At 47.4% G+C, this 22,849-nt stretch overlaps 1 protein-coding gene across 1 annotated transcript in view; it reads left to right on the top strand.

Annotated features, from left to right (window-relative positions):
- The window catches only part of COBL (cordon-bleu WH2 repeat protein), a 277,317-nt gene that overhangs the window by 190,268 nt on the left and 64,200 nt on the right, over window positions 1-22,849 (top strand). Inside the window, 3 exon segments of the mRNA XM_070472080.1 lie at window positions 9,592-9,730; window positions 13,164-13,300; window positions 13,303-13,354. Coding sequence (XP_070328181.1) covers window positions 9,592-9,730; window positions 13,164-13,300; window positions 13,303-13,354 — 328 coding nt within the window.

Genomic DNA, 22,849 nt, shown 5'->3' with positions numbered 1-22,849 from the left:
ACCTAACCACATTCTCTGAGGAGCCTGAAACCAAGACTGGGGTCCTTCCAGGTTTGATTCTGGATGTGACCTCTGGGTGTCCGGGTCCCACTGCGTTGTCTGCCATTGGCTCAGGGGGTGATGAGAAGGGTCAGAAGGTGAAAGGCCTTAGTAGAAACTACCCATCAGTGAGGATGGCATTCTCTGTACTTTTCATGATATTAACATATTTAATCCTCCCTCCCAGTCTCTAAAGAAACAATAAATATTTTCATCCCTGTTTTACAAGTGGAGAAATTGAGGCACAGAGAGATTAAGCAGCTTTTCTTACAGTGGAAGCAAAACTCTAACCCTGCTTTCTACCTCCAGGGTCCAAGCATGACCACCATACTACGCTCTCCTCTTACTGATATATTTTTCTACGCTGTTCTTATTCAAATCTTTGTGATCATCCTCTTAAAAGCACAAGTGTATTTAGATGAAAATTATACAGAATAATCATCATGTAAAAGCAGTAGTTGAAATTTTAAATGAGAGCAACCTCATTATACCTTAATGTTGGCATCCTGGTGTCCCTGGAGAATGAGAACATGATCAAGAAATAAGAACCTTAGAATTTGGGTCCCCAGCCTCTGAGATCTAATGCCTGATGATCTGATGTGGGGCTAATGTAATAATAAAAGAAATGAAGTGCACAATAAACAGAATGTGAGTGTATCATCCTGAAACCTTCCCCACTCCCATCCGTGGAAAAATTGTCTTCCATAAAACTGGTCCCTGATGCCAAAAAGGTTAGGAACTGCTGCCCTAGATGACTGAGGATTTATCCCTTAAAGTAAAAATCTGTTCTGTTTAGATGTTTTTTAAGCAGTTCCAAGGGAAATCTTTCTAGACTGGATCACTAGTTTTTCTGAATTCTCAGATGTGACACTGACTCTTCCCAGGAAACTCTGTATTTATTGTTTGTTGTTGTTCAGTAACTAATTCGGGTCTAGCTCTTTGCAATCCCGTGGACTGCAGCATCCCAGGCTCCCCTGTTCTTCACTATCTCTTGGAGTTTGCTCAAACTCGTGTCCATTGAGTCAGTGATGCCATCCATCCAACCATCTCATCCTCCGTTGTCCCTTTCTCCTGCCCTCAATCTTTCCCAGCGTTAGTCTTTTCCAATGAGTCAGCTCTTCATATCAAATAGCCAAAGTATTGGAGCCTCAGCTTCAGCATCAGTCCTTCCAATGAAGGACAGGGTTGGTTTCCTAAGGATTGACTGGTTTGATCTCCTTGCTGTCCAGGGGACTCTCAGGAGTCTGCAGCACCACAGTTCAAAAGCATCAGTTCTTTGGTGCTCAGCCTTTGTGGTCCAGCTCTCACATCTGTGCATGACTGCTGGAAAAACCATCGCTTTGACTGTATGGATCTTTGTTGGCAAAGTGAGGTTTTCTGTTTAGACCAAGCTTGGCAGGAGCCTGGCAGGTGTGACAGGGCAGGAGCCTCCTGTTACTGATCACAGACATGAGCTGATAGCCAGCCTCTGCCTGGTTCTAAAAAGGTGAGGTTTCCAGCAGGCCAGACTTTCCCTGGATTAGCTGCTTCAGAGGGGGAAGGAAACATCAGTCACCACATCAGGTTTTCACATTCTGATGTGTGCTATTACTGGGTTTTGTTTGATGATAATATAGGTACCTGCAGGCTTATAAAATAGTTGTCATTTGTATTGTAAGCTCCTTTCATCGCTTTGGGAGAAATATAGAGCACATAACAAGATTAATTCCAGATTGATTTAATAAAAACTATGAAAAAGTATACCAGGAAACTACATTAAAGTAATAAGAATTTTAAACATTTGAAATCAAGAAGCCCTTTCTTAGTTTGACCCTGGGTTAGAAAAGGGGGAGGTGGGGACTTGACAGGTTGAATTAAATAACTTTTATATTCCAAAAAAATGTGAAAAAAAATACAGAAAAGTAAAAGACCAAAAGAAGCTAGGGAAAATATTCACAACATATATGTCATTTAGAGGATTGATACTGAGAAAAGGATAACACCACAGTAGGGAGAAAACAGCTTACTGGACATGAACTTTCTCTTTCTCATACACGCAAGTAAAGAGTAATCATTAAAAAATGCTACCCTAGCATTTAAAGAATGTAGATCTAAAAATTAATTAGGATACTTTTCATTGACTCTGATAAAAACCAGAATGGTTATCTTGGTTGTGTTGTTGAGTGGGGTGGGGAGAAAGTGGAGCGTTAGTGAGGGTGTAAACGATAATGCGGCCTTTGTGAAGGAAGGTTGGGCAACGTGTCTCCTGTTTTGTCTTTAATTTTATTTTATTGTGCTAAGAACCCTTAATACGAGACGCACCCCCTTAAACCGTGACGTGTACCATGAGGCCCCTTTGACTCTGCGTGCAGGGTTATGCAACAGACACCTGGAGCTCACCCACCTTGCTTGACTGCAATGCCTACTGATTAGTGACTCCCCGCCTCCCTTCCCAGCCTCTGGCAACCACCGTTCTCCCTTTGATTCTATACATTTGCCTAGTGATTAGACCCCTGTGTACGTAGAATCATGCAGTGTTTGGCTTTCCAGGTCTGGCTTATTTCATGTAGCAGAGCGTCTTCAGGGCTCATCTGTGCCGTCACATGTTGAACAACATCCTTCCTGTTTCATGACTGAGTGCTCTTCCAATGTACGAAGGTACTACAGTTTATTTACCTGTTCATCTGTCGATGGACATTTCGGTCATTTCCACATCCTGACTATTGTGAACAATGCTGCAGTGAACACTGGAGCACTCACATCACTTTGAGATCCTGGTTTCAGTTCATTTGAAAATTGCATGGCCTGTGAGTCAGTGAGTTTATGGAGCTGTATTACACGAGAACAAAATGGAAACAGATTAAATGTATGAGGAGCCTCTTTGCAAATTTATTCGAAATAGTTGTTGGAAAATCGAAATGCCAAACCCTGAGGATAGGTAAACACACGTGTGGTTCCTGCAGGGGTGGACCCTTCCCCTCCTCAGGACGTCAGAGAGATTCCCTAGCCAGCAGTGGACAGTATCGCAAGTGAAAAAGCAGTTTTCCTTCTGAGAGTGTGTTCTCATTTTAGTAAATATTCATATATGTAGATACACAGAAAACAGGCTGAGGAGAAACACATCAATTTAATAGAGGTTGTCTTTTAGGGGTAGAGGTGAGGATTTTCACTTAGCATTTTATATGCCCCTCTATTATTGGAAATATTGTTAGTGATCATATATAGTCTTCATTTGTCAGAGTAAAAACAGTAGAGTCTTTACATTTTGAATAAAAGGGAAATGAGAATACGGGGCCAGGGCTGTGTTGTACTTCAGGCACTCATAAATTCCTTCTATAATATGCTCCATTTGTATAAAAAAATCCTACTTCATTCTTTCTTATATTCAATAAACATTTGATTCCTGAAGTGCAAAGGCAAGAAGCGAGAAATTGTGGCAATTCAGAGACTATAAATCACACTCTTTACTATAGAGAACTCAAAGGCAAACAGAACTCGGGGGAGCAGGCATGGCAGCAGATGGCTGGAACCAGGGAGGGGAGCTAGGGGCTGACTTCTGAGCGAGGCTCTGCTCCTGCATCTGGGCAGGAAGAGGGGCTGACTGTCCCCCAGAGCACGTCAGGGGCCTTCCCTGAGAAGTGGCCTTAAGGAGTGAGGGAGATTTCAGCACGGGCAAACGTAAGTGCTGGGAAAGGAAGGGCGTTCTAGGCAGAAAGCGCAGCTTGAGAAAAGGCAAGGACGCGAGGGCCCAGCTGGGCATAGCCGAGCCCACTCCCTGGAGCCGTCGATTCAACAGGAAAAAAATGCTCCTGGTTTCCTTCCTTCATTGTGTGGGCCTAGTGTGGAGCTTCCTGGCACCAAGGACACATGCTTGGAATGATGGATGGATGAGGTAATAGGAAGAGATATTTCCACTCAAAACTCTCGGAGCCCTATCTTCTAAACCAAGATCAAATCTCAACTCTGCCCACTTGTGAGCTGTCTGACCTTGGGCAAGCAAGCTTTTACAAGCTTTAGTCTCTTCCTTTATAAAACAGAGATAGTGAAATTACCTCTCCCTGGGGGCCTCTGAGGTAGTTTTATAATATGCATTGGCACCCTTAGTAAATGTTTAATAAATTCTCATTGCTGCCAGTGTTAATACTATTTTCTATTAGCCTGTATATATTGGGTTTTAAACACCTAAACAAACTTTTTGGCCAATCCAGTACTTTTATTTAAACACCTTGAACTAACAAAAGCTCCAGAAAAAAGAAGAAGAAGTTTTCCCATTAGCTCTTGTCTTGGTTGGAGTCTCAGACCTTGCCAGACACTTTGCAAAGGCATTACCTTACTTGATCAGAAGTAGCGTGTGCCCGGAAAACACATGGTCTTCAGCCATTGTTGAAGGGCTGTGCTTCTATCCAGGAGAAGGGCAGCCGAGGCAAAGCTGGGTCATCTTGGCAAAGGTTCGAGGAGTTTGATGCTTCTCCAAATCTTGTAACGAGGAGTAGGCCAGAACTTTCTTTCAATGGGGAAAAATTGCTTTTCCAAGCGGCTGAGCCAGAATCGCTTTCCTGATCCGTTTTTCTAATTATCTCCCACTTGATGCCGGCGCTCGGCAGAATCTAGAGTGCGTCGTCATTATACAGACGTCAGTGGGAGCTTAGCAGGCACTGATCAACCAGCGTGAACTCACAGAGGAGACTGTGTCCCAAGTCAGCCCCAAATTACAGCTCTCGGCAGCGTTTCCAGCCAGAAGAAGATCATCTCATGTTACAGAATCCTCTCTCCTTCATTCAATGGTGGTCTTCAGTAGGTCAGGAACTCTATCTTTCCCACGTGTCCTTTGAAGTCACTGTCTTTCCAGTCACAGAACAAGGAACTAGCAATAGCTGGTGAATTAATGGAAAGAACAACTGAACAAGGGACATTAAACAAAATCTCTCATCATCTTTTAAGAAGAGATTGAGAAATGTGGACTAGAAAATCACACAGGCAGGCACATCCATAGTGTTTGAGCAATCATGATTAATGAATGGATGAATGTCAGCCCCGAAGAAAGAAATCCAGGTACCAGAGCTGAGGCTGTCTGCCTTTCAGCATCGTCTGCAGCTCGATGAAGGTGGAGGCAGGATTATGATAGTGCTGGTGGTGAGAGCCGTGACCACCTCTGACCAGAGCCTCCCCGCTCAGGGTCTACTGAGGGCCCAGCTCACACACCCCACAGGCAACCAGACCCCAGGAAAACCATGGACATTAACAATATATAGGCTCTGATAGAACAGTGGAAAATTTGAGAGCCGTTTATTGGAAAGAGTCTTGGTGAATTTATCCTGAGTTTGGGAAGTAACCACATGACAAAGATTCTTAAATTTGGGAAATCCGTTTTTGAATCTGCTTTTCCTCCAATCTTATGTGTTCCTTACCTAAGAGGTTATAGTCAAGGAATGTATCAGAAACTCAGTAAAAGGAGAAGAAAAGAAAGGGGCACATGGGAAAGATAAAGGACTTCTAGGAAGTTTAATTTGTCATCACTGAGATCACAATCTTAATATTCCTCCAAAGACAGAGGGTGTGAATTGAATGGACTGTGGCTGATGGAGTCCACACTCCTGTCTCAGATTTCCTGCATTGGCAGACAGGTTCATTAACAACAGCACCACCTAGGAAGCCTCAGAGAGTGTCCTAAAGATATGCATAGTTGGGGATTCCCCCAGTGAGCCAATTGGATTTCTGACCAGGCAACTCCAGGAAAGGTCATGAATGTTCACAGATCCTATCCACAAAAACACACTTATTTAGGAGCAGTTGGCCAAGGGCTTCCCTTGTAGCTCTGTTAGTAAAGAATCTGCCTGTAATGCAGGAGACCCAGGTTCAATCGCTGGGTCAGGAAGATCCCCTGGAGAAGGAAATGGCAACCCACTCCAGTATCCTTGCCTGGAGAATCCCCATGGACAGAGGGGCCTGGTGGGCAACAGTCCATGGGGTCGCAAAGAGCATACAGGACCAAGTGACTAGCACATACACACCCACACAGCAGAAGAAAATGAAAAGGAAGGCTTTTACTGATGCATAGTTGAGTGACAATGCTGTGCCAGTTTGAGATACTCAGCAAAGTGATCCAGGCATACACCTATTATATCTGTTCTCTCAGATTCTCTTCCGTTACAGACTGCTAAAACAGAGTCCCCTGTGCTAAACAATAGGTCCTTGTTGATTGTCTGGTTTACACAGATTAGTGGGCGTTTGTCAGCCCCACCTTCCTAACTCATCTCTCCACCACTGTTCCCCTTTGGTGGCCACAAGCTCTGTTTCTATTTTGTAATAGATTCGTTTGTATCACATTTTAGATTCCACATATAAATGAAATTACACGGTGTCTGTCTGACTTCACTTAGTGTGATCACCTCTACGTCCATTCATGTTGCTGCAAATGGCGTTATTTCACTCGTTTTTATAGCTGAGTAGGAAGATGTGTTTTTAAAGATATGAATTAACAGCCTCAGAGAGAAAAGAGAGTGTATCCAGGAAGCAAGACATGAACGTGTTTCAAAAAGATATAACAAAAAAGAGTGCTTGGAGGTTAAAAATATAGTCGCCAAAAAGTTAAAAGCCAAAAGAGTTGGATAATGAAATAAAGGAGATTTCTAAGAGAGAGGGTAAAAAAGTTTTTTTTCTAATTAGTCAAGAATATTCAAACACAAGACAAATGAACCTATTTATGAACAGAAACAGACTCAATTTGCTGTACCTGAGAGATTAGCACATTTAAATCAGCTTTGTTTCAGCTAAAAAGGAAGAATACGCAAGCAAAATTAGGAAATTGATTTAGAAATCACAGTGTTGAAGTAATTGGAATCCTTAAAGAAAAGAGAAAACAGAGAAAAGAAAAAATCTTTGAGGAATAGCACAAGAACGTTCTACCGAATCACAGGATGTACCGACCACTAGAGTCCGTGGACGCCCCAGCAGAGGGTAAAGAGCAGTCTCACCCCAGGATGCCCCAGGATGCCCATGACCTAAGGAGTGAGGGACTCCTCAGGCCTGCGGCAGGAGAGAGGACGGACAACCAGCCTGGGGTGGGGTGTCCTCACTGCAGGGTTGCAGGCCGGAAGGGATGGGGTGAACGCTGAGCATCCTGAGATTTCTTACCATCAGAGACCCCTCAGGCACTGTGCCCATGGCTCAGGGTAACAGAACGCAGACATTCTTAGATTTTCAAGATTGCAAAAATTCACCCACATCCTTCTTGTCTCAGAAAGCTGATAGTCACCTTGCCCGGCTAAACTGAAGTGAATTTTTAAAATGCATAGGATCCAGGGAACAAAGGATAAAATATCTGGGTAAACGAATTACCAGGAAACTCAGCAAAAAGAAAAAAGTTAGAAAACAAATCAGTTATCAAGTTTAGAGAGAACAAAAGTTTGTCTAGAAACAAAGCATAGTCAAGATATACTTTGTATGTCTTGGTTAGAGAAACTTGCTCTTGAAGAAAACTTCTGTTTTCATAATTGTATCTACTGTAACTCTATGTGATTAACTAAATAGTGAATGTTAGTTTGATTCTTGTGCTCTAAATTTTTTTAAAAGATTTGAGAGGAAAAGTGGGGTGGGGGTGGGGGGCGGGGCGGGGCATTATGGGTCTGCATGTGCCTGTGTCTGAGAACTTCTGGGGTAGGAAGCCAAAATCTAACATGGGGAAGATCCAGAAATAGCAGAATAAGCTTTTTATTTAGAAAAACAGGGTAAATGCTAAGTGAAAGAGAGTTTGAAGTGGCTGCTACTGGAGTGGGCAAGGAGCTGCAGCTTTGACTAAGCTTTGTGGAACTCTTTGCCATTTTATGGCCATGTTTTTCATAAAGAGTTTGAAAGGTATAGGAGGTGGTTATAATATATTGTGGTAGAATAATAGAAAAAAATATGACTTTTAAAAGAAAGCCGAAAGCCCAGAAAAATGTATGTCAACTATTAGTTAATCTGAGTGTCAATTTAAGGATTTTTCTTCCTTTTATAATTTTTAAAAAAATTGAGATATGTATTACTGATGAAGTTGTGGATTTTTACAGACGCACTACACACACATACTTCACACACACACACACACATACACACATGCATACATATGCACACATTTGTTGTTGTTTAGTTACTCACTCACATCTGACCCTTCTGCAGCCCCATGGACTGTGGCCCACCAGGCGCTTCTGTTCATGGAATCCTCCAGGCAAGAATATTAGAGTGGGTTGCCATTTCCTATTCCAGGGGATCTTCCCAACCCAGGGAGCCCCTGCATTGCAGGCGGGTTCTTTACCACTGAGCCACACACACATATACTACACACATACTTGAAGCACCAGGTCTGGCCCACAAGAGGAGGTTGCCTTCTCTGGGAAGCAGAGCCACGTGCCCTGTCCTCTGGGAGCCTTCATGGATTGAAACACGGAGCTCCAAAAGAGCAGGATGGGAGGCCCAGCATGTGGTGTCAGCTGCACCCCTCCCAGGATGAGCCCTCGAAGGACTGGGTTTGGAGTCCGAGGCTTCTGTCGGCCCCCCAGTGCGGGAACTGTGCACATCCCCACATGTGATGAAGCGCTCTTTATGCACATGTTCAGCAGTGACGGTGGCTGTACAGAAGCTTTGTCTGTGGCGAGGAGAGGAGCGGTTTGCAGACTTTCAGAAACGGGGACCCAGAATCAGTCATTAGATTACTCCCTTACAGATGAAACAGATTTCCCCTTCAGCAATGAGACCGGCTCCATCCTGGCGAGATGCCTTCAGAAGCCGAGCGCTCCTCACTGTTGAGTGTCTCAGAGGAGCTGAGTCTCCGAGCCAGGGTGTAGCGTGGTGTCCTGTACACTGATGCTCTGGGTGGGGGCATCAGCCTGTGATGCTACCCTGACTGCACCGGCAGGAGAGCCAGGGAAAGTCAGGCCAGGGCTGAGACCTGAGCTGCCCTCTGTCTCTGCAGGAGCACGTCGGGGGCCCTTGATAAACCTTCTAGAAGGAATAGTACTTCAGGGCATTTAAGGAAGAGCTCAGGAAGGCTTCCCAGGTGGCTCAGTGGTAAAAAATCCTCCTGAGAGTGCTGCAGACTCAGGAGACAAGGGTTTGATTCCTGGGTCGGGAAGATCCCCTGGAGGAGGAAGTGGCAGCCCACTCAAGTATTCTTGCCTGGAGAATCCCATGGCCCGAGAAGCTTGGTGGGCTTCAGCCCATGGGGTCACAAAGAGTCAGAAATGACTGAGCGCACACACATACAAGAGCTGAGGACCCCCTTTTTCATATTCACACCGAGGGGAGATTTCCTAGTCTTCTGATTTGCCTGCAGCCTCTGGGAAATACAGGGCAGAGCTTCTGCCCTCTGCCACCTAGCGGTCTTGGGGGCATCCCTGAGCATCCCTGGACCCCCAGAGGGCCATCCCCGGGCAACACAGCCAGTCCTCACACGCCTGCCCCCATTGCCCACACAGGGAATCCAGTGAGGGGACTAGCACCCTGCCAGCCTTCCTCGGGATGCCCATCACCCTGGCCAGCTCCTCCACGCACACGGCCGCCCACATGCTGACCCTTTGTCCTCCTTTGTGTCTGCAGATGTCTCTGGGGTCGCAGATGGACTTACAGAAGAAGAAGAGGCGGGCGCCGGCTCCCCCTCCACCGCAGCCCCCACCACCCAGCCCGCTGGTGCCGCCCCGCACAGAGGGCAGGGAGGAGGGCAGAAAGGGCAGGACGGGTGAGTGACCGTGTTTGCACACCTCTGGGTGCTTGGCCTGCATCTTAGCGCTGCTACTCACCCCTGCAGTGGCCTCCTCCGGGATGGCATTAACCCGAAGAATATTTAAGCTAAAGAAAGAAAGTCTGGAAATAAACAGTCGCGAGTCATGTAATACCCTGCAGGCATTTTCCGGGGGTGGTGCAGGCATTTAGAAGGTGGGCCGGTGGGGAAAGGTGAGGGTGACTGAGGAGGCCCAGGAGGGGGCGCATGATGGAGAGCCCATGTGTGTGGCTGGGAGTCGGTGTCTGCTTGTGGAAGGCGATGAGTCCAAGGATGGAGCCCATGGATGATGCTGTGAAAGACTTTCGACCCAGGGGATTTATACATCAGGTTCCGTCATTTTTTGAGCACACTGTTTGAAACTGATCACCAATTCTATAGCTTTCATATATGATATTCTTAGAGAAAAAGGGAACCCAAGTTAAAGAGGGTGCAATCATAGTATAGTTTAAAAGGGTGCAATTATAATATCTGTGAGCAGAAAGACCTATTGGATCATAACATCCTGCTCCCATCCCTAGGTCCATGAGCCAGGGATTTTTTTCTAAAATCACTCACTGTTTGTTATTTCATTTACGGAGGGACCAAGATAAACCTCTGACACAAGTGTCTCAGCCCTCATTACAGGGTGTTGTTCAGTCTCCTGGGCACTCTTGTGGTCTGCCTTTGATCTCAAGGCTGCAGCACCCAAAGGGAAAACGTGCCCAAGGATGCGATGTCTCACTGTTAGCCCTAAAACTTTCATGAGAGCTACTTGGCTGTTTGTCAGCATTTTCCCCTGGCTAGTACCTTGCTTTTAATGTCTTAGTATTTTATTTCACAGCGTGGGGATTGACTTTTCTAAGGAGCTATAGCCTGTATTTCACGTCAGTGCATCCTCTTTCCCAAAGGAAAAGCTATCTGATTTAAAGGAAACGTGATCAATAGCTCCTTCAAGTAATCCTGTTTTCTTTTTCTCTTAATGAGACCCCTATTCTGCCTTCCAAGCCTCCTCCTCACTCTTCATAAATGGATGATGAACTCAGATTGAGAGTTCCCTGTTGAAATTCTTAGAAGCATCCATGGTCAGGGTAGTGTGGATGTGTTGAGTCCAGCAAAATTTCTGGCCAGACCAGCCCATTTCAGCCCAAGGAAGGACCTCCTGATGGAGCCTTGAAAGACCGAGGCCCATCTCTGACGAGCTTAGAGATTCTGGGCTGCTGGTACCCAAGTGGATCACAGGAGAAGGGAGATGGGATTTTAAAGTGAAAACTATGGTGATAGTTGCCTCTACAAAGAGGTGTGGATGGTAGTGACTGGGCATGAGTCTCTCTCTGGTCCATAAACTTGTCTGTGAGGATTCAGGAGGACGCCAGAAGTCCCTTTCCTCCAGACAATAACTGAATAATTTTTGAGGTCAGGGGTCTTGGCCATTTCAAGGCAGACTTCCATCACCATCAGAAATCCCCATGAATTAAAAGTACAATATTGGCATCACAGGCAGAACTTTTAGCCAAAGTCTTGGCTTTAGGTTAAAAGATAATGCTTTTAAAGTAGTCGAAACCACAACAAAATATTCTGAGCTTTTTGTATCAGATCCCTAGGGATCAAAATGTTTTAAATGTTTGGCACTTGTGCTAAAGTAGTATTGCAGTTGGCTGGATTTGGGTCTTGACCCAAATTTCTTGGTAAACAAAACCAAGCCTTCTAGTGGAGAGCCTCTTCATCTGCCTGCCTTGGGATTGGTGCTGTCTTGTCTTGTCAGGTCCTTACTTGTGGGCCAGGCGAACCATACCCATTCAGACTGCCTTAGCTTATTTGCACTTTGAGAGAGGAAATGATATATAGATATAGGAATATTAAATTTTTCTGTGTCTAAAGAACTACAACCAAGAGAAGGAATAAATGGATATATCCCTTAATGAAGAAATGAAGTCTCTTAATATTTTTATTAATAGTCTGATAAAGAGCATGAAGTATAGACTCTATTAATTACTAGAAAATTCTAAACTTTAGAGCTTGAAGAAACTATTTTTAAAATGAGTATAATGAGCACAACTTATGACACTAGGAACTCATATCGTGTTATTTTAAGTCATTGACTTTCAAAAATTTTATTAGCAGAAGATCATTTTCATAGAAAATTGTAAATAAATCCCCAATGTGAATAGATCAAGGAGGGTTGCTCTGATTGTCTGAGAGATAGACAGGAGTAAGAGAACCCACTTCTCTCCCTTTCTCCAGCCAAGGACCCTTTTTGAGACAAAGTGAAAGCTATTACCACAAACAAAGAGATTAATAGTGTAAATGAGCTTAAAGAGGGAAACAAAATTAGGGGATTATTGAATCCATAATTATAAGCAACGAGAATAAGCCAAAAACAAAAAAAAACAAATCTGTGAACCTGAAAAAGACTATCATGAAGAAAAGGAGTTTCTTTTAACTTGACAGAAGTGTTTAGGGAGTTTTAATAACAGTGCAGGCCCAGCATTTAAAAATACTGTGCCTTCCAGAAACAAATGGTAACTGGGCAGGTATTTTCAAAGGGACCCAAGGACAGAACACGTATATAGAATAAGTGAATCATGTGAGAGGTTGGATTTGGTGCTGGGTGTGGCTGGATTCGGTGTGGGGTGTGACTGGATCCGCTGCGGGCGTGTCTGGGTCCGGTGCAGGTGTGTCCGGATTCGGTGCGGGTGTGACTGGATCCGGTGTGGGGTGTGACTGGATCCGCTGCGGGCGTGTCTGGGTCTGGTGCGGGCGTGTCTGGATCCGGTGTGGGGTGTGTCTGGATCCGGTGCGGGCGTGTCTGGGTCCGGTGTGGGCGTGTCTGGGTCCAGTGCGGGCGTGTCTGGATCTGGTGTGGGCGTGTCTGGATCCGGTGTGGGCGTGTCTGGATCCGGTGTGGGTGTGTCTGGAACCGGTGTGGGCGTGTCTGGATCCAGTGCTGGTGTGTCTGGATCTGGTGTGGGCGTGTCTGGATCCGGTGTGGGTGTGTCTGGATCCGGTGTGGGCGTGTCTGGATCCGGTGTGGGTGTGTCTGGAACCGGTGCGGGCGTGTCTGGGTCCGGTGCGGGCGTGTCTGGGTCCGGTGCGGGCGTGTCTGGGTCCGGTGTGGGCGTGTCTGGGTCCGGTGTGGGCGTGTCTGGGTCCGGTGTGGGCGTGTCTGGATCCGGTGCGGGCGTGTCTGGGTCCAGTGCAGGCGTGTCTGGATCCGGTGCGGGTGTCTCTGGGTCCGGTCCGGGGTGTGTCTAGATCCGGTGTGCGGGTGTGGCTGGGTCCGGTGCGGCTGTGTGTGCGTCTGGGGCCGTGAGTTTGTCCTCGGTGTGGGTGTGGCTTTGACATGCCTTCTGTGGGAGGCACAGAGCTGTGGGCTTCACCTTCTGAAGTGACCCCTGTTGATTCCATGTAGGTGTCGGCCGGCAGGTGCCACAGAAGCCCCCCCGAGGCGCCGCTCGTGGGCCCCCCCAGCTAGTGCTGCCCCCGCCCCCGCCCTACCCGCCTCCTGATGCGGACGCGGCCGAGCCTGGGGCGCTCCGGGGGAAGGCGCTCCGGGGGAAGGCGCTGCTCCCGAGGCCTCCCGCCCAAGGCCCGCACCCGCACGTACGTGCCTCGTGTCCCCTCCATGTCGACGCCTCTCTCTCGTCTCTGGTGTCGGGGCTGGGTTTCCAGACTTTCCGTCCTTGCCTGGGGATGTGTGTGCCTCTCCCTTCCAGCTTTCCTCTCTAAACGCTCGACGCAGTGTGTCTGGTTAACAGTGAATGCACTCTGGATGCCAAGCAGCCACCCATGTAACATTATTTAACCCGTTAATTATTCATAGGATGAGATGGTTGGATGGCATCACTGACTCGCTGGAAATGGGTTTGGGTGGACTCCGGGAGTTGGCCTGGCGTGCTGCGGTTCATGGGGTCGCAAAGAGTCGGACACGACTGAGCGACTGAACTGAACTGAACTGAAATCATTCATAGTGTGGTTAGACTTCAGCCAAAACTGTTTCCTGTGGGCCGAGGCAGCCAGCCGGGAGCAGGAAAAATGTTCCTCGAGTTAGAACTGGCCTCAGAATGCTCGCCGGTCGCCAGGTCAGCGCAGCACAGCGATGATGCGATCCTACACGTTGTGCTGGTGAGCCCAGCTGCAGCCGGCTGTGAATGCAGGGGGCAGGGGGCTGTGCTCCGGAGGTGGAGGGGGACTTACCCACTAGAGTCTGTGAACCCAGTGGCCGAGCGTTAGTGCTGGAGAAGAGGAGGCTGAGGCCCCGGGAGGGGAACCAGCTTGATTTGGGTCTAGCAACAGCCAGAATGGAAGGCTGGTTTTGTTTCTGCTTCCTGTCACACCCAGTCTGAGATCAGGCTTTCTTAACCATTTCCTGGGATTTCTTTTGAACTTTGACAAACAGCATGTAGAGCATCCCTGCTTCCAGACGGGCCTGAGTTCTTTATATATACCTCAGATACATACAGGATCCCCTGGTGCCTCAGTGGTAAAGAATCCCCCTGCCAATGCAGGAGACGCAGGTTTGATCCCTAGGTCAGTAAGATCCCTTGAAGAAGGAAATGGCAACCCACTGCAGTGTTCTTGTCTGAGAAATCCCATGGACAGAGGAGCCTGGTGGCCCCATGCAGTCCATGGGGCCGCAGAGAGTCAGATGTGACTAAACCACAGTAACACACACACTCACAGGGCATCGTCCATATATTGAGCCTGTGTGTGTCCCTACTTCAGGACTTCTGAGCTATGAAGGATGTGTTTTTATAAACCTGGTACCCAGGTACCCTCCAGCGTTGCATTTTCCCAACAGCATAATGTCTCTGTGCGTTCCACCCGGGGAGCAGCTGATGCCTAGGTCCCAAATGAGCTCTGTAGCCCTCTGGTTAGGAAGTTCATCCTTTTCTACCCTCCGACCACTTGATCTTTTTCTATCTTCCTTGGAAATGACAGCTAGCTCCCTGCCAGCTTCTGGGTAGAGAAGATAATTGTTGAATCACTTACCAACTTTCTCTAGGCAAAATAATCCTGATTCATTTTATCTCTTTTCACAAAAGACTTCTTTTTCATCCTCAAAATACGTTTGATCATCTTGACGTTGGACCTGCTTCCAAATGCAAATGAAGTTTGTAGGGGATTCAAAAGGGGAGGATTAGACAGATGAGTCAGAAAGATGACAACCGAGGCTTGGACAGCTCTGGGGCTGTTTCATCTCTGAAGAGGGGGGGTTTGAAGCTCTCCAAGGCCCAAGCTTTCAGTGGCTGCTCCTGTGGCTGCCATCCTCACCTCCATGGATCGTCCTCCCTGGGGAGCCGGTGGGAGGAAGGACTGAGTGGAGAGCGGGGTCCCTGGCAGCGAAGAGGGGCCACAGCCCGGGGGGCCCATGCCAGGTGGGAGAGCCAGGCCTACACGTGACTTTCTCTCAGCCTGCAGACCCCAGTCTCCCCAGCCTGCCTGGGTTTGAGGGTGTTGTAGGCATGTGTGGCGTCTGCCAGGCAGACTAAGGACAAGATTTAGCAGCTGCTTTTCTTTCATTTTGGCCACGCCACATGGCAGGCGGGGTCATAGTTCTCCACGCAGGGGTTGAACCTGTGCCTGGGCAGTGGAAGGGCAGAGTTCTAACCACTGGATGACCAAGTCCCCAGCTTGTTAAAAGCTGCATCATCCTGGAGAAGATTTTGTTCCTGCGTCTCTCCAGTGCTGAGGAGCCACACCCCACCCAGCCTTGGGAGCCTTTGAGACAAAGGTCTGGGCAGAGATTGGGCCTACACCAGACAGAAGGGAAGGTCCTTTGTGTTCCCGTCTGAAGGCTCCATCTTCTCAGTCCTGGGTCAGTTCCACACCTTAATCTCCCCACGTGCATGTCCAGGGAGCTTCCCCTGCCCTCCTCTCCTTCTCGTCCTCTCAAACAGTCTCACAGACATGCCAGAAAGACAGCACAGAGGCACAGGGGGGTGCAGAGAGAAGGGCCCATTCATGCTGGGACCACCCAGAGCCCTGTGCCGTCTGCCCCCCGCCCTTCCTCCTCCCCTCCCCACCACCAGCCGTGTGTGCCCCAGGAGTTAAGGCACCCACTTTGAAGCATTTACTTACCTAATTAGCAGGACTGTCCTGAGCGTTGTTTACGGTGTGAAAAACTGGAATCGACCACTCAGCCAGGGAGAAAGCAATTCGCCTGCTTTGATTCAGGTCTTTTAATAAGTGAAAGGAAAAGAATGCTTTGTTATCATTTGTTTGATTTTCTTACACCATGCTGAAATCTGGGTACTGCTCTTAGCCTGTGTCCAGGGCACCAGGGATTGTAGGCATGTAAAGTACTGGGTGTGATTTTAGCCCTTGTCGGCACACACACCTCACCTGCGCTCTCATCAGACGTCCACTTATTTATAGCTTTGGGAGCACAGTAGGGACATTCGGATGCCAGCCACACACTATCGTGTTTCCTCCTGAGCTCACTGTTACATCTGTGTTCTCTCTGAGTAACAGTGTGTTTGTGGTGCAAACAAGACCTAACTACCTGGAGGCCAGGTGAGATCTCGCCCTGTGCTCTCTGGGGAAAGCCGGCAGGAGGAAGCTGAGCCTGAAGCAGCTTGGTCACTGGCCCCAGTCTCACAGGTCCAGCAGCTGACATCAGGTGTCTTTGACCTTCAGTCTCTGCCGGCCACTCCCGCACTGTCCTCCTGCTGTGCTGGAAGCTCCCACCAAGCCCCTTCTGCTGTGCACCTTCTTTGTGATCTGTTCCCTGGTGGTAACTCCACTTAGGTTGTTACAAAGAGGCGAAGTATGTGTTCTTGAACACCAGTCGGCACAACCAAAGGTAGGATAAAGAGAGTTAAGTAGCAGTGAATCAATAGTAACAATGGCTTTGCAGGCAGATGTGAGAAGGCGGTGGACGGTGTGCCTGCGTGTGCACTCAGTCATGCCCGACTCTTTGAGACCCCATGGACTGTAGCCTGCCAGGCTCTTCTCTCCATGGGATCCTCTAGGCAAGAATACTGGAGTGGGTTGCCATTGTCTTCTCCAGGGGATCTTCCCGACCCAGGGATCGAACCCCAGTCTCTTGTGTCTCCTGCACTAGCAGGCAGATTCTTCACCACCAGCACCACCTGGGAAGTGAGAAGATATGAAATGGGTTCTCTGCACCACACACTCGGTTTTGATCTCGCCTGCTCCAGAACCTTCTGTTCAAGCCATCTCCCTGTCCCTGGTCTTGGTTCCTGTCCTCGGGCCTTTACTGGTGCTCCTGTCATTGCTCCCAACCTCCCTTCCATCCCGGGCCTCCTGCCAGCTGATGTGAGCTACAGCTGGGCCCCAGGCCTGACCCAAGACAGACCTTTCTTCCCATTGTGTTGCTTAAAATTTTAGCAGCACTTGACTCGTGGTTATTAAGATCATATTGACCCAGAACAAAGGCACACTAAAGGAGATGTGTTCTAGCCAAGTGCCGTGTTTACCTGGGGCTCCTGGGCCTTTTTTGAAACTTTCTTGGTGGCTCAGAGGGTAAAGCGTCTGCCAGCAATGCGGGAGACCCAGGTTGGATCCCTGGGTCCAGGAAGACCCCTTGGAGAAGGAAATGGCAACCCACTCAAGTACTCTTGCCTGGAAATTCTCACGGACAGAGGAGCCTGGTAGGCTGCAGTCTATGGGATCGCAGAGTCGGACACGACTGAGCGACTTCACTTTCACTTTCTTTGGGCTCTTTTGGAATCGAAATTGGTTCGTAGTCAGAAAGTCACTGTACGTGTGTCTGTCTGGTTAAGAGGTCTCCTGTAAGTGACTGGCCCTTCAACTCCTGGGGGCCCGCCCGGATGCCAGACTGAGCTGAGTGCTCCCTGGACTCAGGCCCTTGTCGCAGGGTGAGGCTGTCTGTGCTGGCCCTGCTCCGTCCTCGGAGCCTGTCCTCAGCGCGGCTGCCCCTCCTGTTATCCTCCAGGTGCTCCTCCTATCCTCACCATACTCGTTACAGAGGTCTGTGTGTGCGCTCCACTGGCTGCAGCTGCTGGAGGCCGTCGTGGTCTTAAAGGGCGTCCTGCCCCAGCCCTGAGGCCGGCCTGTGGATGCTCTCCACGGTGTCAGCAGGGCCTCACATGCTGGCAAGGTGTGGAGACGCGGAGCTTGTAGCAGTCGTTGGCATGCCGGCGGGGGCCCCCGTTCGTCGGTTGTGTCATGGTCTGGCCCAGCTGTCAGGAAGCCCTCGATGCCCCCCGCCTCGTGTGTTCACCCCGTGTGGCCCGTCCTCTTGAACATGGACTCCCATCTAATGAATAGAATGTGGCCACAGTGGAGTCACCTGTCACCTCTGAGATTAGGTGCAGACAGTCTCTGGCTTCCATCTGGAGCTTCTCGTATGCTCACCCCAAGGGAAGCCAGCAGCCACATTGATCTGCTCTACGGGGCGACCCCATGGCAAGGGCAGAGGGAGCCTTCAGCTGACACCCAGTGAGGAACTGAGTCCCTTCGCCCACTGACCTGAGAGCTGAACCCTGCCCACAGCCACCAAGCAACCCTGGATGCGCACACAGGCTCCCCAGTCAAGCCTGCAGGTGAGACCGCAGCCCTGGTCCACACCTCGATTACAGCCTGTGAGAGCCGGAGTCAGAGGCACACGGCAGAGCTGTGCCCAGATTCCACACCCACACAGACTACGGGAGAGATTCTCTTGCTTTGAAGCCTCTACATTTTGACGTCATTTGATCCATGGCAATAGATAACTAATACAAGTTGCAAAACTCCTGTCTTAAGCCTGCTAAGGTAAAAATCTCTTCCCTCGTGGAACAGGAGTCCCAGGAGGACAGACTTCAGGGCTGAATCTGAGGCCCAGAGTTGCCATCAAGGTCTCCCTAGATCATCTCTAAGGTGTGGGCTTCCTCCTCAGGCTGGCCAGGGCACCATGGCCATTCCCTGCATCCCATCCAGATGCCAGAAGTCTCAGAAGAGGGGAAGAGACCATTTTCCTAGTAGTTTCCTAGCAAAAGGAGGCCTTTCCAGAAATGGCCAGCTGCAGAGTTTCTCCCGTGTCTTGTAGACCAAGGTTGAGTCCAGGGCTGACCTAGTCCCTGGTGAGAATGGAATCCCAAAAGAGGAGTCAGATGCATCCTGACCGCCGGGATGGGAGTCAGCTTTCCCTGGGTGTGTGGAGCTGCTGGTCAGCACAGGAATTCTGTTCACTGGGAAATGTGGAGAATGCATACTGCTTCCATAACCAACAGTATTCACCCCATGCGGGCTGCAGCCTGTGATTTCCTTCTTGCATCTAGAGAGCAGCAGGTGCAGAGGGAGGACCGGGTGCCAGGGATGAAGATGGATACATGAGTCAAAGGCACACACCTGAAAGGCAGAAGTCACCAGGGCACTGTCCTCCTCCAGGGACAGGTTCAGCATGGGACTGGCCACTTCAGGGCTGACCCCCACCTCCATTTCTCACTCCTGCTTTTACAAACCAAAGGGATGACTAGAAATGATCCTGGCATTAGCACGTGCCCTCTTAGAACCCAGAGACCAAAGGATTCAGTTTCATGATAATCTTAGAAGCTAAGAGGAGAATCGAACAGGGTGAGTGAAGTTGTGTGTTCAACCCATCCATCTTTGGAATCCTGTATTTCATTTAAAGTCACTTTCTGCTGCCGGAAGCATCAGTAACTCTTCCATGGTGAATTTAACTTAGGGTGAACAGTCAGAGCAAATGTGAAGCTGCGTGGACTTGGCATCTGCATCACTTGGTGCAGGATTGTGGGTCCCCTGGCCTGGTCTGAGCTGCCACCCTCTCCCTGGCAACCTGGTCAGGCCAGACTGTGGGGTCTGAGAGGGTGAATGCTGGTGCATATGTGGAGGAAAATGATTAAGCCAAGTGACCTCTCAGCCTCATGGCACAAAGGTCGTCCCAAGTAGGGTTTCGGTGATGTGTTTGAACTTCCCTTGCAGAATTGTAGCAACAGGAAATAGAAGTTCCTTGGTCCATACACTTTAATCTTTTTGTTTCTTATTAATAAGCTTTCATATTAACCTTTGGATATCTAATCGCATGCATTGGTGCTTCATATGCATGTCTAAACCAGTATAGCTATGCACATGGATTTCCGCCCATAACTAACCAGCTCACGCTCTGACTTAAGTTTTAGTTGAACCTTCATTGCGATCATGCTGGTGGAGTCTATCCACTAGCTGCACTGAATTCTCTATTTAAGAAATCTGCAGTATTTGTTATGATTAAGTTATTAACAAGTTAGTAGCTACTTGTTTCAATGACAAGACCCTGGGGATTTTAAAAATCAATGCATAGAGAGCTCAATTTGTTTTACATTTGATTTACAGATCCTCAGTTTGTTTCATATTTTTTAAATTTTACTGTCCAGTGATTGTCATTTTCTTATACATTTTCCTACACCAGGCTTGAAGAAATCAGCCTTTCCTTGGGTATCCATTTCTAAGATAATTGGCAGAGGATTTTAAAAACAGAGAGGGAAAAGGAAGCCATTGTCTCCTGTTCTAAATGATTTATAGGTTAAAGCACCACCGTGACAACCATTGTGATGTTTCAAGCTGATTGTTTTTCACTTTGTGAACAAGTATTCCATTTTCAAGAACTTTAGGAAATTCTAAATTAAGAGAATAAAATGAGAGAGATAAAGTATCTATTTTCAAATAGAAGATTTGAGTTTGCTCAATGTAAAATTAATAATAACAATAATAAGAACTTGCATTTTAGGCTGTGTGACTCAGCAGATCTGAAAATCTAGACATATTTTGGGTCCAGCTGTGTGGTTTTCTGGCAGAATGGCTGTGGACAGATCCCCATGCTTCCAGCTGAGAGCTTCTCTAGCTCAGAGAAGAGCCATGAGCTGGCCTGAGCTTAAAGTGCACAGCATAGAACAGGAGCTTCACTGATGGTCTCCCTATATGGGACCAGTCATCTTCAGAGTCACCTAACATCTTGCTCTGCAATTGGAAACAACATGAGACACTTGGCCTGTTTCCAGACAGAACAGTTGATTCTACAGTTCCTGACACAGTGGGCTTCCCAGGTACTCAGCAGGAAAGAACTTGCCTGCAATGCAAGAGACAGAGGAGATGTAGGTTCAGTCCCTGGGTTAGGAAGATCCCCTGGAGGAGGTAATGGCAAACCCACCCCAGGATTCTCGCCAGGAAAATCCATGGACAGAGGAGCCTGGTGGGCTACCATCCACAGTGGTCGCAAAGAGTCAGACACAGCTGAGTGACTCAGTGCACATGCGCGCGCACACACACACACACACACACACACACACACACACACACTGCTGACACAAATACAATTCTGGGAATCTTGTTTGTCATGGAACCACCCTTGAAACCCTGCGGGCAGGGGGGATTCAGAGCAAGCCCAGGAGAGCACGTTTGCCCTTCCTGTGTGTACTGGCTAATTTCCTTCCTGTGGCAGGAGGACCCGTCACACTGCTGCTGCTGCTGCCATGGGAAGGGGCACAGCATCCAGGGAGACAGGAACTGGGTAGTGAGCAAGTGACCTTCTCATCCAAGGAAGGAAGTCTGTGACTGTGGGAGCAGAGTCTGTCCCTGCTCAGAATATGTTTTAAAAATGGGTGAAAATTGTAACCTGTTATTATGAAACCTTGAAAAGTATTAAATCTATCCAATATGAACTAGACTGAGTACTACTTAGAAGCGAAGCAGTAAGAATCATTATAGAGTCATGCAATTTAAAAAAAAAAACAAACCCTGTGAGATTATTTCCTTTTGCTAATTTTCATTTAGCCCTTTATTTCCAAGCTATGTCACTGACTTAGAGAACTGAAGAACTTAGTGACAACTCGGGGAAGCGCAGGTGTGCACTAGACCCAACTCATGCCGTCTAGCTGGTGAGAGCAGATCACTGAAATTTTAAAAGTTTTGCAAGCCAGTTGTTAAATAAGTGAAAGTGAAAGTCCCTCAGTAATGTCCGACTCTTTGCGACCCCATGGACTATACAGTGCATGGAATTCTCCAGGCCAGAATACTGGAGTGGATAGCCTTTCCATTCTCCAGGGGATCTTCCCAACCCAGGGGTCGAACTGGTGTCTCCTGCATTGCAGGCAGATTCTTTACCAGCTGAGCTACCAGGGAAGCCTGTTGTTAAATAAAACAATTATTAAAAGGTAAAATATGTAAGCTTGCAAATAAATAATATTAAAAACAAAGGTGCATATTAAAAACTCAGCACTTTCTAATCATTTTACTAATGTTTTACTATTTCTGTGTTCTTGAGGTTATATACATTGAATCAATATGATTTAATAATATGATGATAGTGAAAATGCTACTTCCCAACACCACATTCAGTGACTGATAAGACCTGGAAATCAACCAAGGAAGGAGCATTTACACCATGGACATTGGCAGAGGTTCTATGTCAGGGTTGGATTTATTGTCTATTAATTGTCCAGGCATACAATGCAACCCTGGGTAATGTTAATAATGTAGATTAATTATAAAAGCATATCAAGCCAATGCTTTGTGAAAAGTAATAGCCCCCCCAAAAAAACTGAAGAATGATTCTTCCATTTTTCAAAAACCATTATTCAGCTCAGCAAAGTCATTCACATGATGGATGAAGAAGCCAAGTTCTTCATGGTTTCATGTTCATCTTACTCCTTAACATGAAATGATTCATCCACACTGGTGAGGAAAATACATGTGTTTGTCAACGGTAGTAATAAGCTGGCTCTAGGTAAAGTAATTTGGCAAAAAATAATAAAAGGGTTCTGTGTGTATCAATTGGTCATATAAAATTTACAACAAAGACTGTTGTTGTTTCTATTATCACTTATAAATTTTGTGCTACCCATTCTTTATATCAGTGAAACTTTATCAGTCTGTCTGTCCTTTTTCCTTTTTCCAGAAGAGAGCTGGTGACTAACCATTTATCAGCCTCCCACCACAAAGCAATAACAAATATAAATAGGAATACTGAAAAGAAGTAAAATAATTTAGCTCAGAAAATGGATGGCCACATTATCTTTGTTTTTCTAAGTCACTGCTCAAGCTGTGAGTTGACACAAATAATCAAATAGGTGTCTGTGTCTCTCAGAGGTTTAATTTGCAGCCTAAGTTCAGGTTGGGCGTAAAAAAAACACCTTT

Source organism: Odocoileus virginianus, chromosome 1 (assembly GCF_023699985.2).
Source record: "Odocoileus virginianus isolate 20LAN1187 ecotype Illinois chromosome 1, Ovbor_1.2, whole genome shotgun sequence".
Lineage (NCBI taxonomy): Eukaryota > Metazoa > Chordata > Mammalia > Artiodactyla > Cervidae > Odocoileus > Odocoileus virginianus.
This window is presented reverse-complemented; position numbering and strand designations above follow the sequence as displayed.